The 12,500-nt window shown below is 38.6% G+C and overlaps 1 protein-coding gene and 1 long non-coding RNA gene across 5 annotated transcripts in view; one reads left to right on the top strand and one right to left on the bottom strand.

Annotated features, from left to right (window-relative positions):
- The window catches only part of LOC138023946 (melanopsin-like), an 11,574-nt gene extending 1,905 nt beyond the window's left edge, over positions 1–9,669 (top strand). Inside the window, exons 2-3 of one of the 3 annotated variants that reach the window (XM_068871025.1) lie at positions 1,384–1,631; positions 7,744–9,669. In XM_068871025.1, the coding sequence (XP_068727126.1) occupies positions 1,603–1,631; positions 7,744–8,779 (1,065 nt within the window). In that variant the 5' untranslated portion in view covers positions 1,384–1,602 and the 3' untranslated portion in view covers positions 8,780–9,669. Of the gene's footprint in view, positions 1–1,383; positions 1,632–6,672; positions 6,694–7,743 lie in introns of those variants that run through there. The other 2 variants (XM_068871028.1, XM_068871027.1) reach the window with 2 other exon arrangements.
- A 2,438-nt stretch (positions 9,670–12,107) lies between these two features.
- Positions 12,108–12,500, bottom strand: part of LOC138024492 (uncharacterized) — a 9,363-nt gene continuing 8,970 nt past the window's right edge. For both annotated transcript variants that reach the window (XR_011127023.1, XR_011127024.1), the window contains one exon: positions 12,108–12,500. This exon is cut by the window's right edge and continues 3,066 nt beyond it. This is a non-coding gene — a long non-coding RNA (uncharacterized lncRNA).

Below are 12,500 nucleotides of genomic sequence, written 5' to 3'. Positions count from 1 at the left end.
TTCATTGCGGCACCCTTTTGTCTTCGTAATGATAGCTCTCACTGGCAGATAAAATTTATTACTCTCTGTGCGATCAAAAACCTCTTTCGATGAGACGAGAGTTTCGAATCTTCACTTTTGGAAAGCTTAAACGGTGACTTGGACTTCTTGTCTCTCAGAGATTTAAACCGGCAACACAATACTTTTTTATTTCTGGTATATTTGAAAAATCGGTGTACGCAAAAACGCCTTGTTTCGAAGCTCGACTTACTGAATTAATAACATTAACCAAAAATTGTCGACCATCTTTTTAGCTTTAAGTGAAATTTAGTTAGATCATCACAATCCTAGTGCACTTGCTCTACCGACTGAGCTATCATGGCCACCCGCAGTTGTATCTCGCTAGAGGTGCATAAAATTTATTAAGACATTTAGTACATTCTAAATAAACATCTTTCGTCTTTATTCTGACTTTGCATAGATTACTAATATTGCTCATGTTGACGTGAATTTATACTGATGTCAAGATTGTAATGTAATGACCAAATGGCTGGAGATTTTAGCAAAGTCTATTAAATTTTGATGATTAAGATTCCGAATTGAACAGTGACGAATGTTCCATCGCAATCAATGGCCACAAACAGACGGTAACAATGCAAAGACCCATAGCGGAAACCCTTTAACACGGTAAGCTCACAGCACGCGTCTTATATTATCTTCGTTCGTGATTGGATTACTTAATAGCTTCCCAAACAACTCACTTGGCAAACACAGATTTTCATGAAGTCTACATAGCTTGATAACTTTATTTGTCAGTATTTGCACCCTCTGTTGTTTTGTGTTTGATTTTTAAAATTGGTTTTCCTTATACAAATTTTTAATACGTTATTTAGCGATATCTTATCTTGCGAATATGTTATAAAAAAAATATTCTTTCTTATTTTCGATGTCTATCATAAGCGAAAGTGAATCAGTAAGTTAACATTTCGCCTCTGCCGATAATTGTATCATTTAATAACATGCTAAAGCTCTTTACTTCCTAATGCAACTAGCAAGTGTTTTTTCATTATGTTTTGTTTCAAAGTGGTTCGACTAACTTGGAACAGTTCGCGGCCATCCTAATGAATTCTATTGTAGCATGAAGTACAATCACTTTTCTATGCATTCGCCGGTGGTATGTACTGGTTGTTCAGAAGATGTCAATCACGTATCCCGCGGGTCCTTTCAAGTTATTTTCATCCCGTCATTGCGATCTAATCCCGCAAGGTTCTATGACCGCAAAGTGTTTCCTTTTCTTGCTTGAATGATTTACTAACGAATTCCGAAGTCAGTTCTAAATCGCCCTCCGGAAAGTTCGTAGGAACATGCTCCGGTCTGACCTAACGATTTTCATCTCGTTTCCAGAAGATATCCGGTCCTGGCCACGTTGGTTTAAGACAGCTGCCCGCATCTCGGTCCGCCCAATTAAATTCAAGCCTCACTTTCCGATTTGAGATTACTCGCTGATTGCGATTGGAAATTTTAAACATCTAATGTTCGGAGGCAGCAGCTGCAAGACTGTTGAACCAAGATCAGCTTTCATTTTTGTCATTTCGGAGTAGCGAGACATGGACAAGAGGCGCTATGCAGGATGACCAGTCGCTGATCCAAATGTATGAAAACGTTTTTTTTTTGTCACTTCCTCTAAGGTGTGTCGTTGACCAAATTTAACGCATAGTTGCCAAAATTAGGCTCCTTGAAATAATTTTGTTTCAGGAGTCAAGTTAAAACCCAAGGAAATCAGATTACACAATATCGGCTCCCGGTGATATTTCTAACAAAACTACATCGATTCGCTCTGACGAAGGGCTAACGCTCGAAATGTCAGCTTTTTGAATCTCTGTACGGTGGTCAATTTACATTATCAACTCCGTTGATAAAACCAACTTTTTGTATACCACTTCCCCACCGACGCAGCACCACAGTTTCTTTAGAAACTACCCCCTTCATACATTGGTTTTTGCACTCGTAATTCGTTGAGCGACCCTTCCTTAACATTTTCGTTGCTCAAATTCTTATAGTAGAATAATTGTGATTACCGAAGAGAAACTATGCCGGTTTCAAATAAAAGCGCGGAGTCGATTTTTCTTAGCGTTGAAAATCGTCGTTGTCAATCGTGTAACAACTGAGGCAACTGTTGTAAAAAAGACTGACTGGCAAAGTGTAGGCTTGGATGGAATTGAAATCGAGATTGGGCTTCAAACTGTCCTCCACTGAGCTATGAAGCCATCTATCTCGTGATTGCAGAAACATCGTAGTGTTCGAAAAATCCAACTGTTTTCAACAGAATTCCATACTGTGTAGCGAATTCTATTGCATCCCTTTATTGTTTCTGGCTATCTTTATTGTAGCTGGAAATATAAACATGTTCAGCCGACCTAGTAGAAAGTATAAGACGAGACAACTAATAGTTCGGTTATTGTAAGCTGAAATGATTGGCGCTGCTAAGTGGAACAATGAGAAAGCAATGTCGGCGATAAATAAATAAAGCCCAATATGCCACAAAAGCAATAAACAAATGATGACGGAAAGGCAAATGAGAAGTTAAAGAAACTACAATAATATTTGTGGATTAAATGAAGAAAGTAAACGAGCTGCCAATATCGGCTCGTATTTGATATCCTGGTTACTTTGCCATACAAAACTTGAGGTGACCAAGTGAAAGTTTTGACTTCAAAGTAGGCATTTAAAAGAAAATCTTTTCTTCTCTATCTTTGCTTCAAAGAAAGGCCAAGAGTGAAATGGCAACAACTTATTACCCAACTTCGTAAGTTATTGAACAAAAAACGCATGAGACGTTGAACAAATATTGTACTTTATTTTTTTTGTACTGTTTGTTTTTTGTACAGTTTCACAACCATTCACGTTTTTATCATCACGCGTCACTCAAAAACTATCACACTTTACGGAGAAACGTCATAAAACTAATCCTTGATACCATTCGCCGAACACCTAATATCGTATGTACTGTTTCATAAGCGAGCAGGAGGTTTTATTGGGTTTTAAACCACAAGGCGATGCCGAGTGGTTTTGGATACGATTAAAACAAGACAAGCGAGTTTATCATTGAACGGCTTCAAAAACATTCCACAAAAAGAGTGTCCCTCTGGAGTCCAAACGAAGGTACAAATTGTGAGAGGTGAACGAAACAAGCCAGTCCTCATTACTACATTTTATATAGGGAATTCTAATGAGGATTAAAGCTCATACACGTGACGTTTTGTTGGTGTTTTGATAGGCTGTTAGGCTGATAAATTATTAATTCGTTTTTGAAACATAATTTAGAATTGTACAGAGTTGTATTTTTGTCAATTTCCTCATTTACCTGTAATCCTTTGTCGGTAGGCGCTCATAATAACCCTTTTCGTGGTTAGTTTTTCTAATTTGCATTACAATGTAATCTAACGTGGATGTGGGGCAATTTCTGGTTAAAACTACAAAAAAGCCCGAAATTGCCTCACATACATGCTAGATTATATTGTGATGCAAATGACAAAAACTAACCGTGAAAAGGGTTATTTGTTGTTAAAGCAATTGTTGTCAGTAAACGATGTGATTTCATTCGATTTGCACATGTATTAGCATGTTTTTTTTTCCTTTAAATATAATTTACAGCGCGGCATGCATTTACAAACATGGCTTCCATAATTAGTCGAAACCGTTTCCGTGATGTGAGGGCGGGAAGGCGCTAATTGGTTATGCGGTTATCACTTCAACAATGTGCGCCCGATTTCCGAGATCTTGCCTCATTCCTAAATCCTTTGTAAGCATTTTGATGTGTCCATATGAGAAAGCGGGCTGGCTCGATTGCCGAGATCTCGGTTTTCCAACCGGGTGCTCGGTAAGCGGGCTGAAAATGTTGCCATATGAACACTTCAGCCCGGTAACAGGAAAAAAATAATAGCGATATTTCTTGTTTACAAACATACGTCACATTTCTTTTGATGAAGTCGTTGTTTCAACAGCCAATTAGGTTCTGGTTGGCATATTAACAACAATGGGTGACGTCACGAGAAACATCGCTATACAACGCATTTTCGTGATAAAACGGAGATTACCGAGTTTTTACTTCTCTTTACTTCGAAAATGAAGCTCGGACTACTTTCATTTGATAGTTAACGTAAAGTCAAAGGAAATTTAAGAAAATCGAGAAATTCTCGCCAGGATTGTTCGTTAGCTTTAATGCCTGAATGGTCGCGTCACCACTTTTTCAAATTTTTTTATCTCGAAAGCGTGCTGAAAGTCGCCACATGAAAGACTTATGAACAGAAACCAATTTCATCTCGGTAACCGAGCCCGGTCAACCAGGATCGTGTGAAGAGCCCCTAGAAGAGGAATTATTGCGACCAGATCAAATCAGTCTAAAAAAGCAGTTAATAACATGATGTAGAAAAATATACCTAAAAGACTATAAATCAGAAATAGTCTTAAAAATGGAAAAAGTCAAGTGGATATTTCTTTTTTCCGCCGCAGCGCAGCGCAGTCATGAAACCTCGTTACCAGGACCTCTTCCTCAGCTTGGTCCAGCCCGGATGTTAAGGAAGAGGTCCTGGGGACGACGTTGACCTTGAGAAGCAATGAAAGGAAAGCCTGCAAAATTCAAGGCGTTCAAGCGTTTTGTTACTGCTTAAAAAATCTTCACAACTGCTTCTATCCGAAGTTCAAATATTTATGTGTTTCAGATAGAGATCTTAAATTGTTTTTGTATTGATACGGCAACTCGATGATCTGACCCTTAAACTTCCAGGTGTGATCAAAATCTAAATTCTCTTAACAACTTCAACGCACTGTCACGTAAACAGATATTGAGTGAAGAATACTATCAGCTAGGGGACATTAACTTGATATAACACCAAATTCTCATGACCAGACAGGAAAGAAATCCGAACGGTATTAGTTTGGAAAATTGGGAGTGAAAGAGCGAGTGTCCGCCGACGCTGTCTAGACAGTTGTTTTCGTCATCTGTCATGCAAATTGATGAGAGCTTGTCACATTTTATCACTTCTTCTACGCCAACCATTATAACTAATTTGCTGAAAAATTCTTTTCGGCCGAAAACCGTCAGAAATTATCCCAAGTTTTCATCTCTGGTTGAAATTGTATAAGAATATATACAATGTTTTAAAAGTCCCAACGTTTCGGTTGAACCTTCAACCTTCATCAGGGGAAAGTGAAAAAATAATTCGCAAAAAATACGTTTCTTATAGTATGCCAAATTCGAGTCTATCATTATTAAATTCTGTCCCTCAGGGCAAGATTTAGAAATTTATGCGGCAAATGCATGCCATCATCACGATTAAGCGGATTCCTGCAAGTGTTAATTTCCCAAGCCTCAAGAATGCGTCGATTGCGCCAATTAGCATTTGTGCGTAGGATCTTGGACGCCTTAGTCATTAATTTTTACTTCCTTTTAAATTGTGATTACTTCTGGAGTAACTATCTATTTAATCCTGCATCCTTGAATCGGTGTCTGACGATGATCCTTGCTTTCTATGAGGATTAAGACTTCAAAGAAACGAAGACAAGGCTACTTTCAATGATAGCATTTGATTCTTAGTAAATTCTTTTAAGACAAAAGGCGTTTCGTGCTATGACGTCAGCCAATATGTTGGTTGGTTGATAAGCAAGGGACTTGGAAATGACTGATTTTCGAAAACGTTTCAGATAATATTAAGTCTCTCTAGGTGTGGAATGAATTGTATCTTTTTAAGAAAGCGTTGACCGCGACGAAAAATGCTAATTAAATGCATCGAAACAGGAGCTTGTCATCGAAAAAAATGATCGAAAAGAAACCGGCTGCCTGACGCAGAAAATGTGTTTCCCTGCATTATTTTTTTATCATTTAATGGGGTCGAGATTCATTCTTCCTCCCATTCTTTGATTGCAGCCACGTGATAAGAAAGCCATGTTGGTGCCAAAACAATAGGCCATTTCCGAGTTCATGTCTGCCTCCTCTTCAAAGCGAGTCTAAGTGCAAAGTTTTTCTTATGAAAATTAGTTTTCATTCATATGTAAAGTAGAACTAATTACCATCACAAAAACTTTGCACTTAGACTCGCTTTGAAGAGGAGGCGCACATGAACTCGGAAATGGCCTATTGCCAAAAACGGAAAATCTCATAACACTCTTTGTTTGTCCAGCCAAATTTTAAATAAGCATTGTTTCCAGAAAACAAAAACAATGCTGATTCAAAATTTGGCTGGACAAACAAAGAGTATTATGGTATTGTCCGTTTCGGGCAATAGAAGAATGTAGCTCAAGTTTTGCAATATTGCCCCCCGGGTATTGCCCCCGCAGCGTTTTGGCCTCCGGGGAGGCAACTAAGTAGTGCCCGTGTAAAAAGGGTAAGTGTATAAATTGGTAGATATTGTAGCCCAAGGTGGTATCGGTGTTGCTTAAACGAGCGTGGTATTGACATTGTTCTACACAACCGAGATGTTTTTAGGAGTCATGAAGTAAAAACTCGCAGAACCAAGGTGCTGTTCGAGTTAGCGATCGACAAGCAAACATTGAAGCAGATCTGATGCAAATCGAGTTGCCTGGCTCAAAATTGATTTTGTCCGGACACAAATCAGAAAAAGGGGCGACAATTTGTCAGATGCAAATGCGAAACGGGGGCCGATATGTTCAGCATACAATTTAAACGTATCTCAACTGCCTTTCATGCTATCTTAGGTGGGGGCAAATCAAGTGAAAACTATTGCTAGTGATAATAGAGTCAAATTCCCAAAAGACCTTCTCGCTATTGAATTATTTCCACCAACATGGCCGCCGCCATGACGTCAGACGTAATCAAAGAAATAGCTTCTCGGATCAAGTGCTGTCAGTGTGATTACATGGCTACTCTGGTTGATTGATTTGATTGGCCCCTTAGATTGCTTTCATGGCAGTTCTTGGTGTTCTTTAACTAGCGTTTTCCTGCAAATTCATAACATGGAAGAACCTTCTCGAAAGAATGAAAGCGACCCCGCATAACACGTGTCTTGTTAATGACTTTGTGAAGGTTCAATCAACTCCAGCCGACGCGAGCTCTTCAATCTTTAAGATTATTTTCGGTGAAACTGATCCCAAAAATTGAATAAAGTTGACTTTATTACCTCTTCCTAGCAGAGCTCCGCGTGCGCGGAGCACCATTGGTTAGGAAATATGGTAACCCATCTGTGCGAGAAAATTTGGTTTTGGTCACCGTAGCAACGTTCGACCGTCCATCCGTCTATGTATACCAATGTGATCAGTATCAGGTGACCATATCGCGGGCTCCATCGAGATCACCTGACCGCGTATCAGGTACTGGGTTTAGATTATATCGCAGGCTCAAGCCAGGTTAACTATTGTAAGAATAAATAACCGGGGAGCTCCGCTTTTAGGCTTGGCTAAATCTATATATTATGTTAGACACTCTCTGGGCCCGGACAACTTCAGTGGCCGTCAAAACTAAACCCTCGCCTGTGAGCCGAGAGTTGAACTTGAATACTGACGATTTGCGCCTGAATTCTTTGTAAAAATCCATCTTTGTTCTTTTCCTCCTCTTGTTGTTAATTAATAGTGTCCTTTTTGATGACGTCATTCTCCTGCTTCTCACTGATCCTCATTGGAATTCCAACCCCCCCCCCCCCCCCCCCCCCCCCCCCCGACCCTTCTTCCCTCCCACCAGGGCGATAGCCCGCCACAAACATCAATCAAAGGAACAATCCTCTGACTTATTTTGTGCTGTTTTTTCCCTAGAATGCCGGAAGCTCAGAACAAGAGTGAAGAACTGCAACATACAGAAAGCATCAGTACGCACGCACGGTTTATCATTGCCGGCGTTTACGCGCTGTTAGCTATAATAGCCATTGGGCTCAACACGCCTGTGCTTTTAACATTCTTCAAGGACCCCAGACCTCGGGTTCCATCCAACAAACTTATCCTAAGCATAACGGTTGGCGATTGGTTACACGCCGTTCTAGCGTATCCCGTCGGAGTAATCGCCAATGCGTCTCAAAGCTCACGTGGTTTATCTGGCATTGCCTGCACTTGGTACGGATTTATTACCGTTTTTCTGTCTTTTGGTGTAATTCTACATCATGCGACCTTTGCCATCGAAAGAGCGATAGTTATACAGTACGCTACAACCTCGTGGACTAACGCCAGAACTCTTCATTTTGTCATAACAGCACTTTGGGGCTTCGCTCTTATGTGGAGTTCTTTCCCGCTGTTCGGTTGGTCAGCGTATGTACCCGATGTTGTCCTTTGTACGCTGCATTGGCAGTCAGATGATTTACTTGACAGGGCATTCGTATACTGCATTTTCTCGTTGTTCTTTTTTGTCCCAATACTCATTATGGTAACGTCTTACTGCAAGATTTTCCGAAACGTAAAGAAAATGACTCAAAATGCTCGTGACTTATGGGGAGAAAAAGCTTTTCCAACTCAAGAGGCCATTCAGTCTCAAAAAAAGGTCGCACGTATGGCATTTATTATGTCTATTTGTTTCTTGTTTGCATGGACGCCTTATGCCGCTGTTTCGTTGTATGCCTTTTTTTGGAAACCAAAGCGAATGACTCCTTACGTTTCAATCATACCAGCATTGTTTGCAAAGACCTCAGCTTGCTTTAATCCAGTCATTTACTTTATGCTGTTGAAGACATTTAGGGAAAGCCTACGGAAAACGATACAGCCCTTATGCGGTATTTTCATGAGTACGGGGAATCCAACAAATATTGAGATGAAAAATTCAATTTATTCATCGTTGGAGAACAAAAACGACGACAAGTTATAAATAATAGCTTAATACACAGAAAGTCTGAAATCTCGCCGAAACCCCGAATAAAAAGCCAAAATCTACTCTTTGGTCCTCAATATGAATACACAACTTGACTAGCAATTGAGCAAGCGTAGCTTGATAGCTCAGTTGACTTTCAGTTCTGTCTCTGCATCTCAGTTGTGGTCAGAGAAAAAAATAATTGTAAAGAAATCATTTTGACCAATCGCAAAAGACGCAGACATTCAAATTAGCCAATAAAAACCAAAAGCAAGAACTTGAAAACTGCGCCAAATGCGGGAAAAAGGCAAACGAGCGCGTCTCAGTTGATTCTGTTCAATCTTTGATTGGTTGAGATCAGGGTTGAGATTGTGTGCCGAGAAAATTTTCCCGAGAAAATTTTTGACGAAATTACTTTTGATCCCCATTTCAAATCAATAAAATTAATAGGAAAACCCTTGAACTTATGGTGCTTTCCTGTTGTCAGAACCGGCCGGCCAGAACGGTCACTTTGCAAAGAAAATGCAATAATTTGAAGGAACACTTGCATCGGATAATCCCTCGCATTTCTCTGTATGAGTATATATCATCCTCAAAATGTGTTAATTTGAAGGCGCTGTAGAGTTTGTCCTTCACAATGTCCGGTCTGGCCGGCCAGTTCTGTCTGAACGACCCCATAAGCTGCATAGCTTTTAGGCATCGTGCTAAAATAAAGGCTTGTTGTCTGTCTGTCTGTCTCTGTCTATGGAAAGCGTCCTTAGACCCGAAAAAGTGTAAAAGCATAAAGTGCATATGTTGCGGTTTAATTTTGTTCTTTGTTGAATTTAATTTTTTAAACCAGCTTATTTTTTCCTTCCAGTGTGTTTTTTTCAAACCAGGAATAAAATTCTAAACCAGCTTATTTATCAACTGTCTGAAAAAGGCCTGTTTTATCTTTTGGGGTCTGTTTTAAAAATAGGGTGGCATGGCTTTTTTTTTTTGGGGGGGGGGGGGGGGGGGTTTGAAAACAAAACATTATTGGTAGATTGATCTTTTCCTCCTACCTTTCACCTATCCCTTCTTTCCCGATTATCGTCACTCCAATTTCCATTGATGTGTACAATAGCCATACCCCAAGTACTATTACTGCCAACCCCCGTGTACAAGTCGTACTTACAATGGTTTTTTTTACTGGGTTGCCAAACCCAGTCGGAATCTGCGTTTCATTTCTCCGTTTTTTTTTTCCGTGTCATGGGAAGTCTTTCCTGTCCCACCCCTGCTAAGTAATGTCATGGTGTGTAGAGTATTCTGCGCGCATGTTTGGTAAATTTGAGGGGGTACTTACTAATTCCGTGTCATGAAAAGTCTTTCTGCCCCTCCCCTGCTAAGTAATGTCATGGTGTGTAGAGTATTCTGCGCGTATGTTTGGTAAATTTGAGGGGGTACTTACTAATGCATAGATTTTATCCAGTGGTCACAGTAGAATATTTAACTTCACCTGCAATGGCGTCGAAAGTCATTATAACGCGAATAGCGTTTTAGTGAATCTTTAAAAAAAGGATACCCTTATGGAGCTCAATAATGGAAAGTCAATCAGATAAACAAGACAGGCGGCGAAAAATAAATATCTGGAATCTTCAAACCGACGAGTAAATGTCTTCGATAACAATTGCATCTTTTGCCGTCGGATATCATCAGATGAGCATTGTTTCTAATGTTGTTTGGCTAACTGTGGTGTTATATACAAGACTGAAACCAAATGGCAAATTCCGTATGGGTTTAAAAGGAATCGAACGCCTTGAATGCATCACATTGTTTACTTAAGTCGCGTCTCAGTTGTCTGGCAATTTGCATTTATTTTGTACTCAACTCTGCACAGTCTTCAGGTAAAAATTAATTGGAAATGTGACAGCCAAGAATTATTTGAAAGAAAGCTTGTCGTCTATTTTGTGCTTCATTATTCAAGGAAAAGGTTCTTCATGGAAAGGGTTTGTTGCAATTGCGTATGGTAATTTGACACGATTGAGTTTCTTGTCTTCACGAGGGGGACATTGGGATTTTCGGTTTTGCGGTTTTGGCTATTTTTCAGATCGGTTTTTCGGTTTTTGTGCCAAAAGACTTTGGTTTTTCGGTTTTGGTGTTCATTGCGGTTTGCGGGTTTTTCGTTTTTTAGCATCTGGTTTTCGGTTTTCGTAAAAAATACGAGCGGTTTTGTTATCCGATGTGCTTTTTGGGTACTTCTATTTTGTCTTATTTGGGTTCTGGTTTTTCTTAAATTTGAGCGGCAATTGATGTCGAATAGAGTGTTATTTATATATTTAATCTTTATTTAACCACGGTGCAATTCATCAGCAATATAAAAAAATATGTACAATTAAAAATTTATAGATAGAACTATGTAAACTACATTAACTATCTTACTCAATATCATAAAATAAAAGCTGCTTTCCATGAATGCCGTGTTTAGAATAATGGCTTAGATAACCTCTTTAATCAGTCGTTTGAATTGATTCAGTGAGGGACTCTGCTTTCCTTAGTTCTAATGGAAAACTGTTCCACAAAACTGCGCCACTAAATATTAGCTAAAGCTGTTTTTTGTAGTAGTTTGTGCGCGGTTGCGGAACATTCACTGGAAAACTTGAACCATTTACAGACTTCCAAAAAGTTGGTAAAATCTCTGTTAAATGTCCACATTTTCTTTGTAAATTACAATTTCTGTAAATTTGCACACTTACAGAGATTTTGTAACTCCATAAAAGGTCTGTAAAATTTAACACATTTTCGTCCTTACGATGACATAAAATGTGTACAAAATCTCAATAAAATCTATGTAAATTGAAGGAAAAATTTACAGAGATTTTATGCGATAAGTACAAAATGTCTGTAAAATCTCTTTACTTTCTCTGTAAAATTTACACGAGAAAAAATCTCTGTAAATCCATCCATATAAAATGTCAGTGTTATCTCTGTAAAAAGTGAGTGAGAAGAATGCATGAAATGTCTATAAAATGTCCACAAAAACCCTCAAAAAACTGGAGGGGAAAAGTATGTGAAATGTTTTAAAATGTTGGTGTTTTAGTGCACAAAATCTCAGCAAAATGTTCACAATATCTCTGTAAATTAAGTATTCAAAACCTGACAGAAGGCAGGAAATGTCAATAAAATGTCTGTAAAACTGGAGGGGTAAAGTATGTGAAATGTTTTTATAATGTTGGTGTTTTAGTGCACAAAATCTCAGCAAAATGTTTACAATATCTCTGTAAATAATAGCATTTAAAACCTGACGTTAAGCCAGTAAATGTTAATAAAAAGTGAAATGGATGAAAGGTTAGTCGATTTTACGTAGAAAAAAGAACAAGTTCTAGAGTTCGTGAATGCATAAATTTTTATTTCAAATCTAAAAATAATCATTTGTTTATATTACTTTCAATAGAATCCAAGTGTACAATAAAATTCTTGCAATAAGTTCAATAAAATAATTCAATTAATAACATGAGTTACCATGGCAACTTTTTCTACCGTGCCAAAATGGTGTCCACTTTCGAAAAAACCCACGTCCTATGATTGCGACTTGTCAACCATGATTTATAGCTGATGAAATGGTTCAATGTATACTCGCGAAACTTGGGAATAATTCCAATTGTGTTTTGTCCAAAATCAAATAATTTTTCTTGCCTTAAGGCTTATGAAATTATTTGATTTTGGACAAAGCGTGTGTGAAATTATTCCCTAAATTCGCTCATCACTATTTGATAACCCA

This window comes from Montipora capricornis, chromosome 11 (assembly GCF_036669925.1).
Source record: "Montipora capricornis isolate CH-2021 chromosome 11, ASM3666992v2, whole genome shotgun sequence".
Classification (NCBI taxonomy): Eukaryota; Metazoa; Cnidaria; class Anthozoa; order Scleractinia; family Acroporidae; genus Montipora; species Montipora capricornis.
The sequence above is the reverse complement of the archived record's forward strand: the minus strand, read 5'-3'. Positions and strand labels throughout refer to the sequence as shown.